Source organism: Notolabrus celidotus, chromosome 19 (genome assembly GCF_009762535.1).
Source record: "Notolabrus celidotus isolate fNotCel1 chromosome 19, fNotCel1.pri, whole genome shotgun sequence".
NCBI lineage: Eukaryota > Metazoa > Chordata > Actinopteri > Labriformes > Labridae > Notolabrus > Notolabrus celidotus.
Window position 1 is genome coordinate 6,899,612 of NC_048290.1, and position 26,548 is coordinate 6,926,159.

Here is a 26,548-nt window from a genome sequence, read left to right on the forward strand (position 1 = left end):
GTGTGACTGCCCCCCTGGTGGCTGGCTGCAGTATAGGTCAAAAAATCCGTCTCCCCCATTCATTTGAATGGGGGAGCAGTCAAACTTTAAAAAATAAATACACGTCGTACGAATGTTTCTCACATCCGTATGCGGTGGTGATATGTAGTAAGTATTTGACTGTTTTGTGTCCAAGGCCTCTTTTTTCTGAAAAGTTTCTTTTTCGTTAGTTATTAGAGTTTAAAAAACGGGGTTTTACTTCCGGGTTTCCTTTGATTCACAGCCGCCGTAGAACGAAACTTCAAAGGGCACACAGCGTCTTGTGACGTTACGCTGTAGGGCGGAGCTTATTACAGTGGCTTCACAGGCTCTGGCTGCACAATGGCGGCGCCCAGGAGAGGGATTTTTTGGCTTCAGAACTGTACAACGGGAAGAGGCGGAGCAACGCTGTATATTTTCATTTACAGTCTATGGTATCAACCACTCCCTGCGCTCGTCCTTTCAGTAACATTAACGTAGCCAAATGGACCCCTGCCAACCTCTACTCTAATCTCAGCCATCCAAGGGCCTTAATAAGTTATGGCCTCACATATTGGTGATGTTTTGAGTTCATCAGATCTGTAAGACAAGACACTGGCAAGGAAAAACAATCCATTATTGAGTGGTGCACTTGCAGGAAGCACTGCAGTGACTGGCAAAAGGTCAAATCCCATTTTGGCTAATGAGAGCTAATTGTGATGATAAACTCTGAGGGTAGACGGAAACAGCTCATTGTAAAATCAACCATCACAATGAATATGAAGATACTTAAAATTCATTTGAGGCTGTTGGAAAACATTCCAATCATATCTCAAGTGTTGCCACCATGAAAATATTTAGGAAGTAAAAAACAAAGAGTAAAAAATAGGTCAACATGTGCCACAGCATCCTTAAAGAACTGAGATTTTTACAAAGCATCATCCACGGAAAGAAAAACTTTGAGTAAAATAAAGTGTAGCTGTTCTGGTGGGAGCGTAGCAGCGCTCTCCGTCTCTAGCATGTTTGTGCCAAAACGTTGTTGAGTTGAAAAGAAAAAAAAGGAAGCAGTTCCGCTCACTGTTCGGTCGGAGGATAAGACGAGATGAGAGCCCTCTCTGATTCGCTGTGGATTCCTATTCATCCCAGAGTAGTTTTTGTTCATCACGCTGCTTGTTTAGAGCCTGTGTCACACAAGGACAAGAGCAGGTGGGGCCTACAGCGCTGAATAATTTAGTGCAACACGGAGCATGTGATTGTTTGTAGTGCTGTGATACAGGTGTACACACACACTCATTAATGCAACTTTAAAGGTTAGATACTGAATGGGACTAGAACATGTATTTGTTTGTCAAATAGAATGACACTCAGGCGTAAGTATGTGCCTCTTTTATTTTCTACAGCTAGTGTGTAAAGTTTAAGTCTTTAATGAAGCTCGACTGAGATGAGCACTAAAGTACAAATATGGTTGATATGTCCAAGCAATATTAACCACATTACACATGAACTTATGTGCCGTCCTTCTCATTGATAAACACTTTCTGTAGATACTGGTTGCCCCCTTTTAAAATAACTGATATGCACTACCGTGTTTGAAAGATTGAGCAAAGCGTTATCTCAGTCCACAGTACATAAGACGATCTTAACAGCAGCCCAAATCAGCTGACAGCTGAGCAGATAACCTTCCGTGCATCTAACTGGCAAATATCAAAATGGGCGTTCCATTAAAAATGCTTCAGCCTGCCTACACTGCCTGCTTCCTTGACAAACTGCTTTGCAACCCACCTCAAACCCAGATGACTGCTCTGTTTTGTACCCCAGGAGTCTTTGCTGCTGCTCTTCCTGACTTGGCGTATCATGTATGCACATGAAACGGAGAGTAGATGTGTTCTTCCCACCTCAGGCCTTGGCATTCCACGCAACTCCTTTTTATGCTGTGTCTGATTTGACCCTGTCATGTGTTGTCACTGGTGACTACTCTGTTTTGAGCCCTGGAGTCTTTGCTGGAGCTCTCCCTGCCTTGGCTTATCGTGTACGATATGAAAGGGGAGGAAGATGAAGTACTCTCCCCACCTCAGGCCTTGGCATTCCACGCATCTCCTTTTTATGCTGTGTCTGATTTGACCCCTGACATATGTGTTGTCACTGGTACCTGCTTTGTTTTGTACTCTGGGATCTTTGCTGCTGCTCTCCCTGCCTTGGCGTATCATGTATGCACATGAAAAGTAGGGGAGATGTGCTCTCCTCGCCTCAGGCTTTGCCCTTCCACTCACCTTCTTTCTATGCTGTGTCTGATTTGACCCGTTATATGTGTTATCACTGGTGACTACTCTGTTTTGAGCCCTGGAGTCTTTGCTGGAGCTCTCCCTGCCTTGGCTTATCGTGTACGATATGAAAGGGAAGGAAGATGAGGTGCTCTCCCCACCTTCGGCCTTGACATTCCTCGCACCTCTTTTTTTACCCGTTATATGTGTTATCACTGGTGACTACTCTGTTTTGAGCCCTGGATTCTTTGCTGGAGCTCTCCCTGCCTTGGCTTATTGTGTACGATATGAAAGGGAAGGAAGATGAGGTGCTCTCCCCACCTTCGGCCTTGACATTATGTCATTATGACTTATGTTACATGTGTGATCACTGGTGCCTCCTCCGTTTTGAACCCTGGGGGTCTTTTGCTGCTGCTCTCACTGCCTTGGCATATCATGTATGCACATGAAAAGGAGGGGAGATGTGCTCTCCCCGCCTCAGGCCTTGGCATTCAATGCAAGTCCTTTTAATGCTGTGTCTGATTTGACCCCTGACATGTGTTGTCACTGTTGCCTGCTCTGTTTTGTGCCCTGTGGGTCTTATCTGTTGCTCTCCCAGCCTCAGGCTTTGGCACGCCGCGTATGTACAGTGAAGGGCAGGGATCACAACTACACACAACACTGTAAACACCAGTGTTGTGCGGTTCAGAAAGGCGTATTGACAGCAGGACTTGATTACAGCATTGTGGCAGTACCTCAGTTAACAACATGCTATAGGCCGATGTGTATTTCAAGCTGATGTAATAACCACTGCAGTAAAGTAAGAATGCATCTGAATCAGCAATTAAGAAATCATCCTTCATCATCACCTTCATGGAAAAGTTTCCAGATGCCGCTAGCAGAGTCGCAGAGGTTCTCTGTAATGAGTGAAGTAGCAGGCAGACTGTGTTTGTTATTTCAGCTTCTGTCTCCCTCAAATAAACAAAATCAACCAAATCATACACCCAGCATTAGCAAGGCGTCTTCTGTCTCTTCTCATCATCATGTCAACACTTGTTTTAGTGGACTGAAATTGATGGTGTGTGTGATTTGGCACTGAACATTTGCAGCAGAAAATTGTCCTTGTGATTCTTTTTTAAAGGCCAGACTTGTGCTATGCAGGGAATTTTGGGTTCCAGCCATGACTTTGAGGAGACAAGGACATCAAGGCTCGTCTCATCATCTGCATTTAGCACTTATGATACTCTGGGCAAGAATGTGACTTCACTTCAGAGATATGGGGTATGACAGAGAAAGACAAGCGTCCAAAGTAGGTGCACTAAAAGAGAAAACTGGTGGTATAAGAGAAGTAAACCTAAATACGTGTGCAACGTGCATCAATTCACATGCAGGAGGAGTTAATGCATCTGTAGCTTTCGAAAATACAGTATGAAGTTATGACTCAAACAACTATAATTATTTGGGTTGCATCATGTGCAAACAAAGACAATTTGATGCTATTCTAGAAGGTTATTTATGTATATGAATCAGACTATAATGCCAAAGCGAAATGAAGAGTTGAAAGAAAGTTTCAGAGCGGCAGAGACAGCTTAAGGGAGGAGAGAGTAGCTCTGCTTCTGTGTATACTTTGATCACTATGTACAGAAATAAATAACAATATCCTGATTATAGCTGTATTTCGTCTTCATGTAGGAAATAATAACTCAAGTTTGGACCTCGCCATAGCTGACATTGTGACTGAAACATACCAAAACATGGTTGCCATCAATATGTCCTCATGCTTTTATCATTTCTTTTAAGTGTGATTTTCAATAGTTTATCCAGTTTGAAGTCCATCTATTTAGCAATGTTAACTTCCAAAATTCCTTTTCATCCACAGGTCTGCGTTGATTCACTCGCTCCAACATAGGGCTCTGCTGGTTTTTGTGATGCGGTTGCTCGCTGACATCTGTCTGATTAGCTGCACCTGCATGCTTAGTTTGTAGGCGGTGGCTGAAACGCGGAGTGATATTCTAGTTCCATTTGGAACAACCTGCATATCACTTTTGACTTATCAGCTGAGAGATCTGGGAGTTTTTTGTTAAGTGAAACGTGCCAGTTAAAAACCCAGTGGTGTTTTTTTTTCCATTTAGGCGGCTGTAGGCAGCAGAAAGATGCTACGTCAGCTTAGCTATGGTGTGCAGAAAGGGAAAAAATAGTATGTGATTAAAATGAAATTATGTGTTAATTTTGAAAGTTAATCCCATAGTGGTCAACTCTTTGACACATGAATGCTGACAGCCCTAACTTTTACCCTTCAACACATCTATGTCATTATCAGTCAGTTGTTATAAGATGCGTTACATTACTGGGGGAGTACTACGTTCACAGCTCTGCAACTAAACACCAAGAAAAGGAGTTCAAGCTGATTACTAACAAACATCCTCATGGGTTAACTTTTCAGGTCAGAACATCTGGAATCCCATGAAATCCAGAAGAACAAAAAATGGTTGGAATCACAACCTCGTATTTTGATTTGATGTCTTAATTTCAAACATGACAAAAATAATAGAAAACAAATATGAGTAAAAAGAAGAAATAGCTCCCACCCAAAAATCTAAAAATTTCATCCGTAAGCACTGAAATATTTTAATTTACATGTGCAAAATTAAAATGTTTCAGTGCTCACTGATGGACTTGTTTTATTTATTGTACATTTTTTCTATTTTTTTTCATGTTAGAAATAAAATAATAACAATAAAATAATAATAATAGTAATAATAATAATAATAATAATAATAATAATAATAATAATAATAATAATAATAATAATAATAATAATAATAATAATAATAATAATTAGTAATATGTATCGAATGAAAAGACATTAACCCAAAATATTCTTCCAGCTCAAACATCCCTCCAGATATGTTTCCTCATGTTAGCTCCCTCAAGCTATGATTTGATACAATGCTGAGCTGTGAGTGGCTCTCTGTGATGGTTAAGAGTTAATTAATTAAAATCTCTTAATCTAAATCTTTGTAACAAATCCTCACCATGAGCTCTAATGAAAGACTCATTCTGATCCCGGCACAAAGCTCACCAAAATCCCAAACACCCATGCAACAATCTTGGCTTAAAAACTGCTTACACAAGAATTAAAGCTTAGCTAAAAGTTTAAAATATCACTGTTTCAAGGAAAAACAGGAACACAGCACCTCAGGACTTACTGAAACCTGCATTGAGTACCTTGTGCTATACTGTGGTAGAGTGATAGCACTAATTCAGAGGTGGGTGGTATAAGGTTACATTCCATGTACACACTCAGCAACAGTAACTGTGCGGTGCAAGTGTTTGAATGTCAAAGCTCAGCACCCTCTAGTGTTCAAATCTGACTCACTCCAACATGCACAAACACAGATTTCACCTGTTTCCAGTGAGCTGATCTCTGGTCCAAAGATACAGCCAGATAGAGACCACTTTGTCATAAAAGCAACATGAAAAACACAGCATGACACCTCCTGTTAGAAAGAGACCAAATCATTCTGCCAGTGAGAGCTGAAGTGCTCTGGACGAAGCATTAGGAGTGCTACGAAGCAGCAAGCTCTCCATCTAGTGGATATGAGGTGGAAGAAGAGCGATTCAGCAACTTTAAAGGCCCAACCGGGCATGTGAGCAATGCACGGCTCGCTTGCATGTGCGAGTGCTTCAATAATGATGTCACTGAGGAGCAGAGGGAAGTGCTTCTCTGGGGGAACACTGCACATTTAACCTTTTAAAAGGTGAGGAGGATTTGCATAAGGTTAAGTTCAAGTTGGCAGCTTTGGACAGAGAGGGTTGTAGAAAAATGCTGAAATGTGGGCCAAAGTGTGAAATAGCATTACTTCTTTCTTATTCTCTAGAGTGGTATATATGAGGTATGTATTTAAATGTCTTTAATCAAGTGAAGGAAGCGTTTAATGTTTAGTTTTCAGGCGATTAATCATTCTAATTCTAACTAACGGTTTCAGGCAGCCGTTGCAGTTTTCATAGTGTCTGCATGAGTCTCCTAAACACTGCAAAGGTATGTCCTCCGGCTACTCACCGCTCCCAGTGGACAGCTGGCTCTGGAACTCTGGAAACTGTGTCTCCACGGGAACGCTGATGGTGCGTCGCAGGAGATGGACCTTGCATGACGCAGAGCGCCTCTCCTGCAGAAACAATGGCTGGATCTGCCGAGAGAGAGAGGAGAGAGGGGGGAAAAGAAACTCAGAGCAAGAAATTCAAAGTGGATAGAAGGCTGAGTAAATTCAACAGAATGAACAGAGACAAAGTGAGTAAACAGTCCAAAGACAGAGGAATGAGAGCTAACAAGAAGAAAAATGGTGTCTGCTTGAAATGTAAGAAACGCTCAAACAATGGCCTTGTTATCTAGGCTGTCGTGGTTATTCTGGTCACCCTGTTTAATGCTGTGTTGGAGCATACAGCATACAATAGCAGAGGAGTTTCTGATTAATGAGAGGTCGTTGGATAAAAACAGAGCAGACATTAGCAGCACATCAGTCTGTGTCAGCCTGTATCGTCCTATAGCTTGCATACAGAATGTTTGCCTCCAATAGATTAAACACACAAAGGAGGAAAGGATGGCCACAGGGTGAAAGAAAAAAGGGCCTGATGTCCTCCATGAGGACTGATAATGGCTTATCGAACATCCTCACACCGCTCTGCTCGATGCGGCTTACTTTCTCTGTCCCTGTTTCCACGTCCGTCTGTTTATCTCTGGAGCTCTTATCCTCACCTCTTTACTTGCCTCCTGGGTTTAAGGACAGCTGTCTCTGGTGTGGAGACAAAGTCTGGTGCTCTGAGTCGTATTGATGAAGCAGAATGAGATGTAAGTTGGGTCTCACTTTTCCCTGAAACAACTCTGTCAGGAGGTTAAATTTGTAATACAGCGAGGGCTGGGATATCTGAGTTACTGGAACTAAACTGAACAGGGGATTGGAGAATAACCTGTGGCCTAATTGTAGCTCTCTACTTTAGAAGTAGACCATTCTGATTATGCCAAGAAAAGTCTGTGACAAATGATCTAAAGACGTCTTAATGCCTCAGAAACAAAAGGAGACAAAAGAGCAGCTTTTCTCCAGCACATCTATTTTATTGTACTTTTATTATTGTTCTTATATTTTTTTCTCTTCTCTACATATTTATTTTCTCAGGGTTCCCACTCTTTTCCAGAGATCATTTTCCAGGACATTTCCAGGACATTTTCATTGATGATCAAGATGGTATGACAGTCTAAATTTAGCTCCTAAATAGTCTAATATGTTCCTCTCAGTGGAAGTCTACATTGAAAAGACATGTAGTCTAGGAGTCTAGGAGTTTCTGTGCAGCTGTGTCGCTCTTTTTGTTCCGTTTGTTTTCACTATCGGGAGTTTGCACTCCAATAGCTAGAGCAGGGGTTCTCAAACTTTTTGGAGCCAGGGACCCCTTACAAGTGAGAAAATTGTCCAAGGACCCCTCATAATTGTAACACAGATTAAGCACATTAGTGATGTGTCATGATCAAAAGCTGCGGCTCTGAGAGCCGATGCTTTATAGTGAATCAGAAGAGCCGGCTCGCATCGAGAGAGAGGCGGCTCCCAGTTTTTTCCTTTCACTGCTCAGCTCTCACAGTGCTCAGCCCCAGCTCTGCTCACAGCAGAACTTTGTTTTCATTGGTCAGCATGGCGGCCATACGGCCAATCACATGTGAGGATATAGGATACAGGTGATGGAGGGGAGGCTGTGTATCGTGGCTACATCTGTTCCTTCAGAGAGAGTCTTTTTGAAGACCGGGCAAATACTCACTGAGAGGAGAAATCGGATCAGCCCATCCAAGCTGAGGCCTCAGATTTTTCTCAATGCGGAACCTGAGGACATTAATAATGTTAGCTTCAGTTTGGTTCTGGTTCTGTTTGCTTGAGTTTGGTTCGGTTCTGGTTCTGTTTGCTTGAGTTCGGTTAGGTTCTGGTTCTGTTTGCTTGAGTTCGATTCTGGTTCGGAACAATTCTGGTATGGTTCTGGTACGGTTCTGGTATGGTTCTAGGTCAGTTTGGTTCTGGTTCGGTTCTGGTTAAGTTCTGGTTCGGTTCTGGTTCGGTTTGGTTCTGGTTCTATTTGCTTGAGTTTGGTTCTGGTTCGGTACGGTTCTGGTATGTTTCTAGTTCGATTCTGGTTCGGTTCTGGTTCGGTACGGTTCAGGTACGGTTCTGGTTCGGTTCTGGTTCGGTTCTGGTACGGTTCTGGTATGGTTCTAGTTCGGTTCAGTTCTGGTTCGGTTCTGGTTCGGTTTGTTTCTGGTTCTGTTTGGTTCTGGTTCGATACGGTTCTGGTTCGGTTCTGGTTCGGTTCTGGTTCGGTATGGTTCAGGTACGGTTCTGGTTCGGTTCTAGTTAGGTTCTGGTACGGTTCTGGTATGGTTCTAGTTCGGTTCGGTTCTGGTTCGGTTTGTTTCTGGTTCTGGTTCGGTTCTGGTTCGGTATGGTTCAGGTACGGTTCTGGTTCGGTTCTAGTTAGGTTCTGGTACGGTTCTGGTATGGTTCTGGTTCGGTACGGTTCTGGTTCTGTTCTGGTTCGGTTCTGGTTCGGTTCTGGTTCGGTTCTGGTTCGGTTCTGGTTCTGTTTGCTTGAATTCGGTTCAGGTTCGGTACGGTTCTAGTACGGTTCTGGTTCGGTTTTGGTTCGGTTCTGGCTCGGTTCTGGTTCGGTTCTGGTTCGGGTCTGGTTCGGTTCTGGTTGGGTTTGGTTCTGGTTCTGTTTGCTTGAGTTTGGTTCTGGTTCTGTTTGCATGTGTTTGGTTTTGGTTCTGTTTGCTTAAGTTTGGTTCTGGTCCCTAACCCTAACCCTAACCCTAACCCTAATCCTAACCCTAATCCTAACCCCAACCCTAACCCTAACCCTAACCCTAATCCTAACCCTAACCCTAACCCCAACCCTAATCCTAACCCTAACCCCAACCCTAATCCTAACCCCAACCCTAATCCCAACCCTAACCCTAGCCCTAACCCCAATCCTAACCCTAAACCTAATCCTAACCCCAACCCTAACCCCAACCCCAACCCTAACCCTAACCCTAACCCTAATCCTGACCCGAACCCTAACCCTAATCCTAACCCTAACCCTAATCCTAACCCCAACCCTAACCCTAATCCTAAACCTAACCCCAACCCTAATCCTAACCCTAACCCCAACCCTAATCCTAACCCCAACCCCAACCCCAACCCTAACCCTAATCCTAACCCTAACCCTAATCCTAACCCTAACCCTAACTGTAACCCGAACCCTAACCCGAACCCCAACCCTAACCCCAACCCTAAGCCTAAACCTAACCCTAATCCTAACCCTAACCCCAACCCTAACCCCAACCCTAACCCTAACCCCAACCCAAATCCTAACCCTAACCCTAACCCCAACCCTAACCCCAACCCTAACCCCAACCCTAACCCTAACCCCAACCCAAATCCTAACCCTAACCCTAACCCCAACCCTAACCCTAACCCTAACCCAAATGCTAACCCTAACCCCAACCATAATCCTAACCCCAACCCTAACCCCAACCCTAACCCAAATCCTAACCCAAATCCTAACCCCAATCCTAATACTAACCCTAACCCCAACCCAAATCCTAACCCCAACCCAAATCCTAACCCTAACCCCAACCCTAATCCTAACCCTAACCCTAATCCTAACCCTAACCCCAACCCTAACCCTAATCCTAACCCTAACCCAAATCCTAACCCTAACCCTAACCCCAACCCTAACCCTAATCCTAACCCTAACCTAAATCCTAATCCTAACCCTAACCCAAATCCTAACCCCAACCCTAACCCAAATCCTAACCCAAATCCTAACCCCAACCCTAATACTAACCCTAACCCCAACCCAAATCCTAACCCCAACCCAAATCCTAACCCTAACCCCAACCCTAATCCTAACCCTAACCCTAATCCTAACCCTAACCCCAACCCTAACCCTAATCCTAACCCTAACCCAAATCCTAACCCTAACCCTAACCCCAACCCTAACCCTAATCCTAACCCTAACCCAAATCCTAATCCTAACCCTAACCCAAATCCTAACCCCAACCCTAACCCCAACCCTAATACTAAGCCCAACCCTTACCCAAATCCTAACCCTAACCCCAACCCAGATCCTAACCCTAATCCTAATCCTAACCCCAACCCTAATCCTAACCCTAATCCTAACCCTAACCCTAATCCTAACCCTAACCCCAACCCTAACCCCAATCCTAACCCTAATCATAATCCTAACCCTAACCCAAATCCTAACCCTAACCCCAACCCTAACCCCAACCCTAATACTAACCCTAACCCCAACCCAAATCCTAACCCCAACCCAAATCCTAACCCTAACCCCAACCCTAATCCTAACCCTAATCCTAACCCTAACCCTAACCCCAACCCTAACCCCAAGCCTAATCCTAACCCTAACCCTAACCCCAACCCTAATCCTAACACTAACCCCAACCCAAATCCTAACCTTAACCTCAACCCAGACCCTAACCCTAACCCAAATCCTAACCCTCATCCCAACTCTAACCCCAACCCTAACCCTAACCCCTTACCTTAATCATATCCCTAACCCTAACCTTAACCCTAATCACAGCCCTAACCCTAATCCTAACCCTAACCATAATCATATCCCTAACCCTAACCCTAATCCTAACCCTAATCCTAACCCTAATCATAACCCTAACCCTAATCATAACCCCAACCCTAACCCTAACCACAACCCTAATCCTAATCATAACCCTAATACTAACCCTAAGCACAACCCTAACCCTAATCCTAATCACAACCCTAACCCTAGGATCAGGGTGAGAATGGTTTTGTTACAGAAGGAATGCACAAAATTGGGCATTATAAAACTTCTCATAAAAACACTGTACGTAAAAGGGTTTTCAACACACAAACCATTAGTTGTTGCAAAGTTAAGGTAAAATATACGGCTACATTGGAACCCTGTTTTCTATATTAAATTAATATTATTACTATTACTATCACTATTATTATGATTATTATAACCTTTTAATATTATTACTAATATTATTATTTCTGTTATTATTTTAACCTTTTTAAATATTATTTTATCCTTCAAAAGTATTATTATTATAATCATTTTTAATAGTATAATGTTTTATTATTATTATTATAACATTTTTTAATTGTATTATTATTATTATTAATAATAATTCTACACTTCTGTGTTTTCAGCTTCATTGCTCACAAAGAAACGTACGAGCAGCAGCAAGTCCAGTCTTTTTGGGACAGCATCCAAGTCCTGAACCCTTTTACCTGTACTCTTTGCAGGGGTGTGTCCAGATTTTTTAGACTGGGGTGGCACAAACGGGAAAATGACATAGGTAGGGGTGGCCAGGGTATGCATGCGCACACACTGCTATCTGTTTTAACAACTATCATTAAACTGTTTTACGGATATTATATTCCTGTATAATTTTAGTATGATGGTGTAAAATAAGTAAATGTTCATTAGCCAGATTACTAAACAAAGTATACTTATTCAGGCATAGTAATAAGACAAGATAGGATAACCCTTTATCAGTCTGAGAACAGAAGTAAAGGCAAAAATACATTTAATGGAGAAGAAAAAAAAACTGAGAACGCAAAATTTCTTATTTGATTGCTCGATTAATTGCCAGAATAAACGATGGAATACTAATTTACTAAAATAATCAACCACCCTCAGCCCTCATTTTTACTCCCTGCTAATTTATTATGGTAATATTACTGATTAGAGTCAGTCTGTGATGCAAAACGGGATGCTAACCTGCATTACAACTACATTTGAAGTCCATGAGGCCCTCCAGGTGTCCTTAACCTAGTACAACTGAGTGTTGACACCAGCATAAAAAGAACCCCTCTGTCTTTGATGAAGAGCTCCCCCTGCAGGCGGCCATGTGCAACTTTAGAAGTGTAAATGAAAGTAGTGATCTTGTACAGTGTGATTCTTGGGACTATGAGGAAAAAACATGAAGGTTTCACATCACACTGAAGGTGAAAATAAGAAAAGTCAAAACCTTGGAAACCCCTCCAGAATCGCACCTTTCTTTCATTTGTATGACTTTGATACAGCAGCCCTGAAGATATGAGCCACAGCAGCTGAATGCAGAGATCGTTATCACCTCTTTCAGTCTTCAATCGCTCTCTGAGATTGAGTATTCCTTTGTGTTTATGATGTTTTTTAAGATTGAAATGCAGAGTTACTTGTGCGAATGGCTGAAGCCCTTATTTTCTCCAGCGAATGGTGCCAAAGTCTTTTATTTAGCAAACATTTTTTCACAAAAGACAACATCAGCATCAGCTGTTCACAGTGATGCTGCACTTTATGCTGCATTTTCATTCTGTGTGTCTCTGAGAGAGTAAGTAGGCCATGAATGTCAGGATGAAAACAGCAGTCAAGGCTCAAGAGAAAAGCTGACTGCAGAGGGATGAAGACAAATAAATAAAAACAATCTAAAGTGAGAAAAACACAATAAAACAAAAAGGCAGAAACAAAGGAATAAAAAAAATGACTCTTTGCTGAAACCCCCAGAGCAACAACTCAAACTTCACATCCAAAAATCAATCAAACCTTTGCACTGGGACTATTATGGTGTTTCTGAACACAATGAATCAGCTTTCCTCTCACTTTTGACCAATTATGTTTACTACAGTGTTTGTATGGGGTGGAATACAATGAAGCAATATACAGGAAAATGATATACTAATACAGAGTGAATGAAGAAGAAAAAAGTGTTAATTTATTATAAATTAAGATTCAATTGAACTCCAAGTGGCAACCTACAAAAAAGTCAAGCCAATGTGGAAGTGTGTAAAACTGCAGTTCCCTGAAGGTCCACTTGAGGCTGGCCCAAAATGCTAAATGATTCACTGTATTAAAAGGTGACATATCATGCAAAATTGACTTTTTAATGGTTCTCTACCTGAAATATGTCTACAAACCCCCCGAGAATGAAAAAAATCCATTCTGCCCGTTTTGATTTCTACACCTTTCTGTAAATTTGTGTGAAACGAGCCATTTCAGACTTCCGTGTTTTTGTTACGTAACAACAATATCCGGTCTGTCACGGAGGTCAGAGCTCAGAGCTTGTTCAGCCCATAGCCTGTATAAAATAATACTGAATCCCTCCTCCGTTTTTCATTACCTGCACAAATGTGTGCTAACAAGGAGCTTAGGAGGGAGGCATGCTAGTTGTAGGCTGTCTTAATAAACACAAAGGTCGGTTTTACTCCCCACGTCTGCAGATTTGAAGATCTAGTGGATGAATTTTATTTATCATGGATAAGTGCTAGCGCTAATTAGCATAGCCACATAGCTACATGTTCATAGCTGTAGCTGTAGCTGTGTACCAAGACACACGTCTACATACTGATAAATAAAACAACAAGAAACACTAAATCTGTGACCAATCCTTCAGAAAGGTCCTGCTACAGGCGCCTCTCCGTCAGGATCAGATTCTGGATCAGATTCAGAGGGTTGAAGTAACGTGATCTCTGAGCAGCCGTGTATATTCAGCCAACATGTAAACATTAGATCAACGTGCTGGACAGCCGAGGCACATCCACTTCCGGAGGGGGCGTGGTCAGAGAGAAAACAGAGTGTTCTGAGGAGGACTGAAGAAGAGGGCTTTTCAGGCATGCCAAAATCTGATTTCAAAGTGTTTTTTTGAGCATAAACTTTAAAGACATGTTTTGGGGACCTCTTAGACCAATATATATTGATGAAAAAATATATGATATGTCACCTTTAACACCTGAATTCCCAAAAAGTTGCGACATTGTGTGAATGGTAATGAAACTAGATGTTGATGGTTTGCCAAGGCGATCATTTGGACCCTATATTTAACAGAAAATTATGAAAATAGATTATATTATATTATATATCAATATGATATATTGATGTTATTTAAATCTAAAAAAATATATTGTTTTATGAAAATAAATTCGGATTTTAAATTGGAAGCCTGCAAAATGTTTCACACAAGTTGGAGCAGAGAGAAAAACACTGAAAAGGTTACATAATGTTAAAAAAAAAAAAACACTTCAGGAACATCTCCTGACTAGTTTCAATTGAAACAGGTTAGTAACAGGACTGAGTATAAAAAGGCATTCCAGAGAGGCTCTGGAATGCACTCGAGTGAACAGACAGTTCAACAGTTTCAGAATGATATTCCTCAGAGTAAAATTTCAAAGAACTTGGGGTTTCATCATCTACAGTATGAAATATCAAAAATTCAGAGAATCTGAAGCAATCTCAGTAAAAAAGGGACAGGGCTGAAAACTAATACTGGATGGCCGTGATCTTCAGGCCCTCTGGCGGCACTGCATTAAAAGTAGACATGACTCTGTAGTGGCATTCACTGCATGGGCTAATTAGCCTGAAGTTGGGATCAGCATTTCCAATACTGAGAGTGCCATCTTTGGGCTTTATAGCGCCTTTCCAGAAACAAGTTGGGGACATCACGAGCCTACGTTTTATACAGTCCATGTTTTACTTATATTTCTATTAAACACAATAACTTGAGGCTGTCATTTACGATAAGATTAAGGTCCAAAATTATAAACTTTGTGATTAACTATTGAAATGTTGTGACTAATGTAATAATGTAGAAAAAAAGAAGTGTTCAAAGTGCCAAAATGATTGATTTTGCAATTGCGTTAAAAGTTCAGCAAGAAATGAAAAGCATCTCAGCTTCACACATCGAAGCAAACGGGCATTTCAAACTGTTCTCATCTTTGATTTGTTGCATAATCTGAATTATTTGTGTATTTCAAAGCCCCCACTGTTTTCTCACATACTGTATTAATGTATTATGTATTGTAAGCCTTGATATTTATTACGGCCCAGTGAAACATTAATAAAAAAGGGATTTTAAAAAGATGTTAAAGGCTTCATCTGGATTTTTTCTATGACTTTTTAGTGACTGATAATGCTGCATAAACAAACATGGAACAAAAGCTAAAGTAAAGAGGGCTACGTGATTCTTAAGATGCATTATTTTGTGTTCACTTTGTATTACTCACCTCAGGACCAAGAATGTGTTTCCACCTTTCTGTCAGAGGATGAAGAGTCACTAAAATGTCCCTTCTAAGTGCACAAACATGTTGAACCTGTCCTATGTGATTGCTCATTCAAATGCTCTGACCCGCCGCTCTGCTAACACGCGTTTATCTTGAGACTGTGCCGCTGTTTAGAACCACAGTTTGCTGACATCAAAGAATCCCAGCACTGCCACAGGTGACCTTTCACAGTCTAAGTCTCCAGATGGAGGCATTTAAAAGCTGTTGTTCTTTGCTGCCGGGAAACTAAAAAGCACTCTGGTGGAAAGGCTGCCAATGGGTCGATTCAAATAATTCCTCCCTGCAATTACAGCCTTATTTCAACACGGCACACCTCAGTACTCACAGAAAAAGGAAAATCTGAGGAACAGTTTTCAATGTAGTTTAGACAGTCATGCAAGGTTCTGCAAACTAAATAACTAAGCCTTATCTAGATGCCTTTGTGACTTTGAAACCGCACTTATGCCTGTGTTCTTTCACAAGGTGCTTGTTTCCTAAGGGTGGCAGTGTTCTGTGCTGGTTATAGTGTGGAGTACATAAAAATGAAAGAAGGGGAGTTAGAAAATCAGCCTCAAGGCAACAGCTGATTTTCAGATAGTGGTATAAGTCGCAACTGCACATGATGGGATGCCCTGCAGGTCGTCTTTATACATCCTTTGCAAAAGTCTGCAATAAAATGTCAAATATTATTTTGTGCTGCCCATGAGTGCATGCATTTGGTCAAGCTCAGCCACGAACATCTATGTGCATGCACGTATAATGCAGGATTTATTTGCATCAATGGCAGGAGGTGCTTGCAGAACTGGCTAAAAATGTTGAGGGTGATGAACAAATAGATAGGAGTAGCTGACTGGTCTGAGTTCAGCACCTCCAAGTCTGAGGGCATGGTGCTCAGTCTGAAAAGGGTGGCTTGCACACTCCGGGTCAGAGGACAGTCTTTACCCCAAGCAGAGGAGTCTTGGTCACGAGTGAGGGAAAGAGGGAGCGCAAGATTGACACACAGATCGGGGCAGCGTCTGCAGTGATGTGGACACTGTACTGGTCTGTCGTGGTGAAGAGGGAGCTGAGCCAGAAGGCAAACCTCTCAATTTACCGGTCAATCTACGTTCCAACCCTCACCTATGGTCAAGAGTTGTGGGTAGTGTCCGAAAGAACAAGATCGCGTATACAAGCTGCCAAAATGAGCTTTCACCGCAGGGTGTCTAGGCTCAGCCTTAGAGATAGGGTGAGGAGCTCAGACATCCGGGAGAGGCTTAAAGTAGAGCCACTGCTCCTCCGCATTGAGAGGAGCCAGATGAGGTGGTTCGGGCATCTGGTCAGGATGCCTCCCGGACGTCTCCCTGGGGAGGTGTTTCGGGCATGTCCGTCTGGGAGGAGGACACTGGGAAGACCCAGGACACGCTGGCGAGATTATATCTTTCAGCTGGCCTGGGAACGCCTCGGTATCCGGACCCAGATAAGCATAGGAAGATGGATGGACGGACTAGTCTGAGGTAAAATTTTCAAATCAATAAAGAATAAACTTTTTTCACAACTGAACAATTGTGCTTTGTGTGGTGAATAAAACATGAAGTGATATTGCTGTGTAGAAGACATAAGATAAAAGTGCTTGGTTTTGTAGGTGTATAGTAGAAACACGAGTTCACACAAAGCTGTTAAAGCAAGAGTAGGATACTGCAGAATGTAATTCTGATTACCCAGCTGACTCCTGATTTGTTCCTAACAACAACACCTCTAATCTCACAGACACCTGCATAATCCAGCGTGACACTAATGAAAACAACAGAGCCAAAGAGCCCGACTCAGCTCACTCTGCATAACCTGGCTGCTGGGGGTCTCTGCTGAGGGGAATGTAAATGAAGCCTGAATTCTCACACAACACAGGATTAACTCAGGAGCAGGTGTTTCTACATAGGTGTTTTTAGGTTCTGATATTGGTCTGGTACAAACTTGCAAGTATGACAACTTGGTGTATTTCATCAGTTACACTGATAAAGTTGTTGATATCAGTGGGTAAGGGCAAATATCCTGTGCTTGAAACACAGAGGGAGTTCCTGGGAATGCATCTAGTTTAGTTTTTTATTAAGATTTAAAAATATCCTCATCAGATATTTAATGATCGTCTAAAGACGTTTGTGAGAGATCCATCCGGCTGAAAATCTCCAGTTAACAGGGTCGCTTATTAAACCAAAACACCGGCCGATCTCTGCCACAGCTTTAGAGTTAAAAACCATTTCAAAGTCGTGTTGAAACGTCTTTGCTACTCGCGCTTATCTCCTCTGAAGTGTTAATTCAGAGAATGCATTTGCGATGCAATGTAGCATGGTCTCTTCATGCTAACAGGCTAACTGTTGTGTTGCTCATAATGATACCTGCCTGTCCGTCTGCTTCTATGGTGTCATCTGTGATGAATGGCATTAGTCTTTGTTTTACTGCCCTCTACTGGTCTGGTGGTGTAGTACATTTACTTTTTATTTTCTCCATATGACACTGGACGGATTTGCACAATCTATCCGGGACTTCAGGTCGAAACGCAGACAACAATGGGGGAACAGGAACCTTTTAGTTCTGGGTAAAGTAGTTCTGGGGGCTAAAAGACCCCAGAACTCTTGGTTGAAATGCACCTTTAGACTCAAGGTTTGGTGAAAGGACCTCAACACTTGACTGCAATTAAGCAAACAACTGCTTATGTTAATTGGTATAACTTTTTAAACGAAATCCATAAAAATCTGCATTTCATGGTTTGAAGATGTCAGAGCACGACATTTTACTTTAAATCAAGCCTGACCCCTGCAATGAAATACTGATAAGTCAACCAGCTGGGACTGAAGAAATGGGATATTCAAATAAAATGTGAAAGGGCTAGATTTTAAAATGAATTTAAGATTTGTAAAAGAATATAAATCTATGTGGAGAAACAATGGCTGGATGAGAAAGAGCTACGCAGCCTTAGCAAATGAACTGACAAGGGCCAAAAGGAAAGAGAAGATGAACAGACAAGAAACACAATGGTGACACAGAAGGACATGACAGACAGGAGATTGTACTGTCCGCTCTCACCACCTCCTCCTCATTCAGAAGCAGCATCTGACAGTCAGCTACCACGCAGTACTTCGGGTTCCACGCAGTTTGCTCTTCATAGGAGTGACCGCGTGTCATCCAGTGTCTTGATGGACACCTCACGTCTAGAAAGAGAGAAAAAAAAAAAAATCACATTTTTAGGTTTGGAAGAAGATAAAAGACAGAAGGAATGAGAAAATAAAAAAGGAACTACGGATCTGACTTGGTTATAGATTTAAATGAGGAGTGATAGTTTCAAAAGTGATATCCCAATAATGAAGAATGAAGAAGGCAAAGAAGAAGAAAGTGGACAGGAGGAGTTTTTGTTGTAGGGATTCTTTCTCTCCGTAAAAAACAAAAGCTTTTCACATCCAGAAAATAACAGTTTCACTCTGAGAACTCAAGGAATCTTTTCTTAATTGGAAATGTCACCGGAGAGGTAATGTATACTGCATGTTTTCTACTTTTTCACTTCAATCATTCTGCAGATGTCAGGTGAAGAAAGCCGAAATATAAAACAAGAAGACAGGCGTAAATTGGATTCTCCCGCATCTCCAATGATGAGCTGACATAAATCTCAGGAAAGCAATACATATGCTTTGTTCACACAGATAAATGCAACCCATCACTTCTCACACATGGGTTATACTGTTACAGAGACACGGTGACTGCATCCATCACCGCAGAGCTTAATACAAGAGTTTCATTACAGATCCGTGTCGTGTACTGAACCTTTATTAGCATCTCAGGTGTTCTCTGTTGGCTCAGAGTACAAATGAAAATTCTGACAGTCAACATTTTTTACATTCATCACAATATTCTGGGAAGATCAAGCTCCTCTTCTGGTGCAGGGATGATTTGTTTGTAGAGTATGGTTGTTGTTTAAGTAAAACGCAAAGATATGTCAACATGACAAGAAGTTAAAAAACCTATGCTATGGAAACAGTTTTAACCAACAGGGAGCTTAATTGATTCTTATGCATTATTGACTGTGAATGAAAAGTGTTGGAATTTGATTTCCTGATGGCAAAGTAAAGTGCTGCAAAATTTCTTAGTAGAGTGTACACTTAAACCGAGAGGAGTGCTTGGGTCCGAGTCTCTCAAAATTAGCTAAATGACATAGCAGACTTGGCCCCATCTGCAGAAAACTATCACCTAGCTTGCGTGGTGTTCCTCCTGGGTTTTTCTCATTAAAAAGGGGCTGAGCTGAGCAGAATCAATTGTGGCTAGTAAAATTGCGAGTGACATACAACTCATAGAACCGCACTTCAAAATTTCTGAAATATCCCTTTAATCAAATGTTATTATTTTCAGGTTTTAGGGGTTGTTTATTAACTTTTTGGTGTCATTATGTTCATCACTTTTTTTTTATTTGTTATATAGTATATAAGAAATCTGGGTAATGTGCAATTCATGTTGTTTATTGTTGTAATTGGTGTGTGCATTACTGTTAATATCGTATCATAACGTATTATATCATAAAAAAAAGTGTTGGAATTGGACTTTCTGATGGCAAAGTAAACTGATGCAAGATTTCTCAGTAGAGTGCAAACTTAAACTGAGATGAGTGCTTGGGTCTGAGTCTTCAAAATTAGTTAAATTACGTAGCAGACTTGGCCCCATCTGCAGAAAACTGGGGCCTAGCTTACGTGGTGTTCCTCCCGGCATTTTCTCATTAGAGGGGCTGAGCTGAGTGGCATCCATTGTGGCTAGTAAAATTACTAGTGAAATAAAACTCATAGAATCCCACTTAGAAAATTCTGAAATATCCCTTTAATCAAAAGAGAATCTGGTTTTAGGGGTCGTTAGTTCACTTTTTTGGTGTCATTATGTTTTTCACTTTTTTGTTTATTATAAAGAATAGAAGAGATCTGGGCATTGTGTAATTAATGTTGTTTATTGTTGTGACTGGTGTGTCTCATTAAAGGGGTTGAGTTGAGCAGCATCCATTGTGGCTAGTACAATAACTAGTGACATACAACTCTGCTTCAAAAATTCTGAAGTATCCCTTTAATCAAATGTTTACATTTTTTTTTAGGGGTTGTTAAATGACTTTTTGGTGTGATGACGTTTTTTGTTTTTTTGTTTACTATAAAGAATAGAAGAGATCTGGGCAATGTGCAATTCATGTTGTTTATTATTTAGTATTGTGTCATATTGTAAAAAAAAGTGTTGGAATTGGACTTCCTGATTGCAAAGTAAAGTGCTGCAAAATTTCTCAGTAGATCGCACACTTAAACCGAGATGAGTGCTTGGGTCTGAGTCTCTCAAAATTAGCTAAATGACATAGCAGACTTGGCCCCATATGCAGAAAACTGTGGCCTAGCTTGCGTACTGTTTCTCCCTGCAGTTTCTCCTTACAGGGGCTGAGCTTAGCGGCATCCATTGTGGCTAGTTCATTTACTAGTGACATACAACTCATAGAACCCCACATCAAAAATTCTGAAATATCCCTTTAATGTTACTTTTATTTGTATTTCCTTCAGGTTGTAGGGGTTTTGTAATAGCTTTATGGTGTTAGTATGTTTTTCATTTATTTGTGTTGTCTATTACACAGAACAGGAGATCTGGGTAATGTGCAATGTATGTTGTTTATTGATGTGATTGGTGTGTGCATTACTGTTAACATATTATATCGTATCGTTCTGTATTGCATCTTAACGTATGAGGAAATGCTGCTATGTAAAGAGAAACTAAAAAATGTTAACCAATCAATGTCAGCTATAATAGACACTGCTTTATGAGTCTATTGCTTTTTCATTCTAAAATAATTGGTCCCTTATAGCATTGAAAGCTTGAACATATGGGCTACAGAACTGAGGTGTCTTGGATATCTTTCATGTATTGATCTTAACTAAAGCTGTAAGGGCATATTCCTGTAAAAAATTTAGAATTTCTTGCCCCTTTTATACCAGAAAAAGAACACCATGAAGCCTGGTACATCTCTATATAATTGACAATATGTGAAGAGTATGATTTATATGTCATAGAAGCTAATAAGTAGGAACTTTGGTCATAGTATGCTGTTTAGATAGCACAGAACATTTCTATTAATTCACAAAATCATTCATTTATAGTTCAGACACCTCAAAAAATAAATAAGAAATCATCAAAATATGTTTTCTTCTTGGAAAAAAAAAAGTCCAAAGAGGGAATCCTATCTTCCTCCTTCTTATTTATTCCATATAGTCCGATCTGCAGGGGGTTCTATCTGTGTTCTCTGAAATATGAAAGTGTGAAAGAGAATATTAAACTATAAGTGTGCTTGCAGAGAATCTTCAGTGATGCAAAATTTCACAGTAAATATGCCATGAGAGATATACTGTATGTTTCATCCACTCCACTCAGAATCTGTGTCATGTATAAGTGAAATAATCTGGTTTAAAGTAGTGTGGAAAGCAGCTTTTGCAAACTGGGCATGGGTGTGAAAATTTGAGTAACACACCCATTGAGTTCAAACTTGTCCCGACAAAGTCAGTGGTTCCCCTTTGATCATTATGCTGCTTCATGTCCCAGGTAGCCTCATCAGCGTGAAATTAGACAAAGTCACAGGTACACAGGCGCATTAATGCACAAACACACTCACACACGCACAGCTATTGCTCAAGGCATCTGTCTGAACAGCTTACAGTCACGTCGTGGACAGGGGCAGGTCAAGCACACACACACTTTTCCATTTAGCAGCGACAGGTTTTTCATCCTGGTGTTGATTAAATTGCGCATTTCAGAATCCAAAAGCTCTGGAATTATGAAAAGAGGGACAAGAGTCAGAAAGGCAAGAAGCATGGAAATTAAAGGAGTCTTTTGAGTGATGCAGCTTCATCTTCCTCCATAAAGAAAAAAGGGGGAGAAAGTCAGAGCTCATCTGTGATGCAGATGGAGTAAATCCCTTTTACAACTCGGCTCTTCTGCATCTACGTTACAGAGAGGAGAGGAAAAATCAGATCTTTCAAAACATGCATAAAATTATACTTCAGTCTTACTCTACACTTCTCCAGCAGGTGTGAGACATAACTGCATGACTCAGTTTGATGGACACACCAAAGACATCTTGCTGACGTGGCATACATTTTATTGATTTCATTTTCATGGCCTCGGTGATGTATTGATTCAGCTTATGACGGGTACATATCCTGTTGTCAATCAATATTTTGCAGGAGCTGCAGTCCCAGGTAGGCAGATGAGATTAAATGTACACTAACTGCATTTTCCATTCCCCATGGTAACAAACTGCAGCTGCTCTCCCAAGGCAAGACAACCCACTTTAAGATCAAGGCTTCTTCATTATAAATAAGAATGTTTGAGGCAAACATGCTTTCTGTTGAATATTTGACACACAGAGAAGTCATCTGCAAATACTAATATAACAGATGTTCCAAGAAGCACATCGCTTATTTTAAAGTTGGACTATTTCGCTGATTTTCAACCTCATCTCCTTCCATCTGTATCAAACATAGTATGAAGAATGTCTGCAGCCAGTGCAAATGTCCTATAGGTTTTCTTTGGGATGCATATCTGCATAGATTGAAAACCTTCTGCCCAGATGGTGTTAAATGTGGACCTATAAGAAGTGAATGCTAGAGCTGCACGATATTATAACCTTCCTTTATGATAAAGCTTACAGTTAGAGCTGGCTCAGGCTTGGACCAGCTCTGAGTTATGCTGCTATAGGCTTAGACTACCGGGGGAACTGGCACACTGACATACCGGTATCCTATCTCACCCCCCTCCCTCACTTACTTTAACTCTCCTTGTCCCATTAAAGTTACTAACCATAGTCCTTTCTGTCCCTGGGCTCCCTTGTCTCGTAGGTTCCTCTGAGTCACTGCCATAGATGACCTGCTGCTGTGAATGTTTCAGACTCCAGCTACTACTACTACTACTACTACTACTACTACTACTACTACTACTACTACTACTACTACTACTACTACTACTACTACTACTACTACTACTGTACTACTACTACCTCTCTCTTAAGCCTGGTTTATACTTCTGCGTCGACCCTATTCAGCAGTGGTCGATGCGGACATGAGCACCACATACTTGTGCATCAATGTGTCCGTGACACGCAGCAGTTCTCTGCCGAAACACTTGAGGGCAGTGTGGTCTCTCTGATAGCTGGGTCGCCTGTTCTTGGCTCCCCTACGATCTCTGTTTACTTTTCCACGGCGATTCAGAGCGTGTTATGTTAATCTACAGCTGATACATGTTGCTGTTTATCATACAGACATGATTACAGGAAAGAATAGAGAGGAGGAGATGAAACACACGGCAGATGTGCGGCCGATGAGCGGGGATCCCGGAAGTGCTTTAAATGAGGGAAATACAATGCAGCCGAGCCGACCAATCACAGGGCTTGCGATCACGTCGATGCGACGCGTAGTTACATTTGGGAGGAGGTGCCGCTTGGTTTTAAATTCCACTCCAAACATCTTTAAGCCCGCCTACTTCTTATCCTGCAACATGATTGGCTGTTCAATGCAGTCTTCTTTTTCTGTCTAATGTTGTGTTGCGTTAAAGGCTCATTAGCGCCACCCTTTCCAGTGGTTGGAGGGTGTAATTACAGGTTTATTTATATCAAATTTGTATCGAACATTTGTCATATTTATATTGAGCAAAATGATATCGCAATAATTATCATTATCGAATTATCGCCCAGCCCGACTGTTAGGTAACTAAAGCATGCATCATCATAACAGTCTGAAGCTACTGTTGTTCTCTGCTTTGTCTAATTCATCAGAAAACACACTTACATCACAGGAAGCAAATAGAGAGTACATAGCTAATACACTTAATTGAAGTATGTTATAGAAAATAAGAACTCTTCAATGATCGTGTATTGCCTTTGATTGTAATGTAATTATGTAACCAAGCACATTTCACTGAAGCACTAATGAAAAGCCGGGGAAGGAGACAACAGATCACGCTCAGCTTGTGAATGAGAGCTCTGATGTTTGTGTCCATGACAGCAGAGTGTCATGGCTGAGTGTGCTTCACTCTGTTTGTAAAAGATAAGGACTGTTCCAATCAGATAACAGCTTCAGATGCTCCACTCTTACTCTGCTGAAAAGCATGACCACGTTGTATTTGCATACACTTAGAGGCATGCTCTGCCTCTTGTGTCTTACATGTTAGCGGACTGAGATCAATAGCAGCACAGTATTAGCATTTTATCCCCCCCTTGCATCGATAGCAGTGTACAGCAATATGACAATAAAGCTCACCTTCCCCCGGCTCCTACAGAGTCAGGTATTGATAAGGGAGAAATAAGAAAGGTTCTTGGTATTACATCAATGTTTGAAGTTGGAGGGAAATGACTCAGAGATTCTGTTTGAAATTTCTGCTTTGCTTTTAAAGCAACTGAACACAATGTAGTGTGAGTGACAGAGGAAAATGGGACACAGGATGTGATCCAATATGGGGCTTTGGAGCGAAGCACAAACAGAGAGTGTGAGTGTAGGACGGTTGACTCGCTGATCTACCAAATGACTGTGTCTGGAGCTTAATCTAAAGAAATCCAATGTTAGTGAGGATTAAGTCACTATACTTTTTGAGAGGTTATCTTAGTTCATGTTCATGTGCATCACTCAAGTGAAATGAAAACAGCGGCTAAAATTGACTCTCCAATACAGAACACCTTGTGCACACACAACTCCCACATGATATGGATTCAGGCGTTCTAGTTCCCTGACATTTTACTGTTTGCAGGATGATCTGGAGTCCGTCTGGAGGATTCAGTGCTCGGGACAGTTTTCTCTCTGAGTGTCAAACAAAAACACAACATTTTGAAAACATGTTTGTAAAATGTAAAAGTTGAAGAAGTGTCAAAACCATGCAGCAGGGTATCGACCATGTATGGTTTCAGATGTCAGGTTGTACTGCTGTTTTCGGGGAAGACATCAAGGGCTGGCCAAAATCCTTCATCATGGAGGATACGACAAAAAGAATCATCAGTCCCGGCTCCAGGAACCTACTATGGAGATGTTGGCTGATTGGCTCCACCGGTTGGAGTGAAGCCATCATTCATTTTTCAGTCAACAGAAAAAAAAAAACAATCCTTTTTAGTGACAATTAAATTGTATTGAGTAACTTGTATCCAAAGCTGTCCCAATTAAAGTTTAATCTTAATCTGTTTTGGTATTAATCGGTGGGTTAACATGACCACTTCTAATCAGATTAGAATTGAAAAAAATGGTCCAAATGGAATAAAAATGGCTGATATTAACACTTTGATCTGACTAAAACTGATGATCTGATTTGAATTATAAATCAGATAAAAAAGGTGATATGTTTCTTTAGTTTTGTGATCAATCAATGGTGGAAACACTCATTTTGTCTGTATTGTTTTGGGATCTGTTTTGCACATGCTTGTTTCCCGTCCTCATGACTTGTTATATGGTAGCTCAAAAAATGGTCAGAGAATAAAACGAGGGTCCTTTATGACATTTTAATGAGTTAAACATTTTTATTCGGCTTAATGGGTGAAAAAAAAAAAGAAACAAGTTCCATCAAACAATCATCCTTTTTATTAGTCTGTTAGTCTATTTGTCTGTGTCCAGCCGCCTGACAGTAACAGTTAGTCACAACACTTAAGTAGCACGGCACCCGTTTGATTTTCCACTTGTTCGAGCCCGTGGAAGAGACACGTAATGAAGTCAGATTTACGTGACCGCTTTTCCCAGCAGCGCTAGCGCGAACTTTCCCTAACGACAACCATGATGGCAGACAACGGAGGACCAAACCGCAAGGAGGCAGCTTGTCTCCTCGGCTGACCACTGCTTTGCCTTGGAATCCATTAGTCTTTTTTTTTTTCACTGTAACCCCACCCCCCGCCCCTCAAGTAAGCGGTTCGCGGTTCTAGACCACCAAAGAGTTGGTGCTGCTCTGGAACCGGTTTCCCCGGCCAGGAGCCGGTTCACAAAAACTTGAAAAAAAACGGTTCTCAATTGAGCAGCGGCTCCGAATCGGCCCTGAAACTGCCTCGGTCGAACAAGGGTACAAGAGTCTGTCTCAAGCTGTACGCTGGTTTAACTGTGACGCAGCAGTCTGGCGTACAAGTATTTGACTCTGGTTCTGAATCTCAGCGCTGCAGATATTTTCAACAGCTGTCCTTTATGTTTTCTTCTTCATGGTTTTTAATAAGGTTTGCAA

The 26,548-nt window shown here is 41.3% G+C and overlaps 1 protein-coding gene across 2 annotated transcripts in view; it reads right to left on the reverse strand.

The window, feature by feature from the left end:
* si:dkeyp-72a4.1 (uncharacterized protein LOC100148058 homolog) overlaps window positions 1-26,548 on the reverse strand; it is a 52,510-nt gene that overhangs the window by 10,886 nt on the left and 15,076 nt on the right. Inside the window, exons 3-4 of one of the 2 annotated variants that reach the window (XM_034710034.1) lie at window positions 18,395-18,519; window positions 6,301-6,427 (exon numbers count right to left, since the gene is read on the reverse strand). In XM_034710034.1, coding sequence (XP_034565925.1) covers window positions 6,301-6,427; window positions 18,395-18,519 — 252 coding nt within the window. Of the gene's footprint in view, window positions 1-6,300; window positions 6,428-18,394; window positions 18,520-20,442; window positions 21,615-26,548 lie in introns of those variants that run through there. The other variant, XR_004634981.1, reaches the window with a different exon arrangement.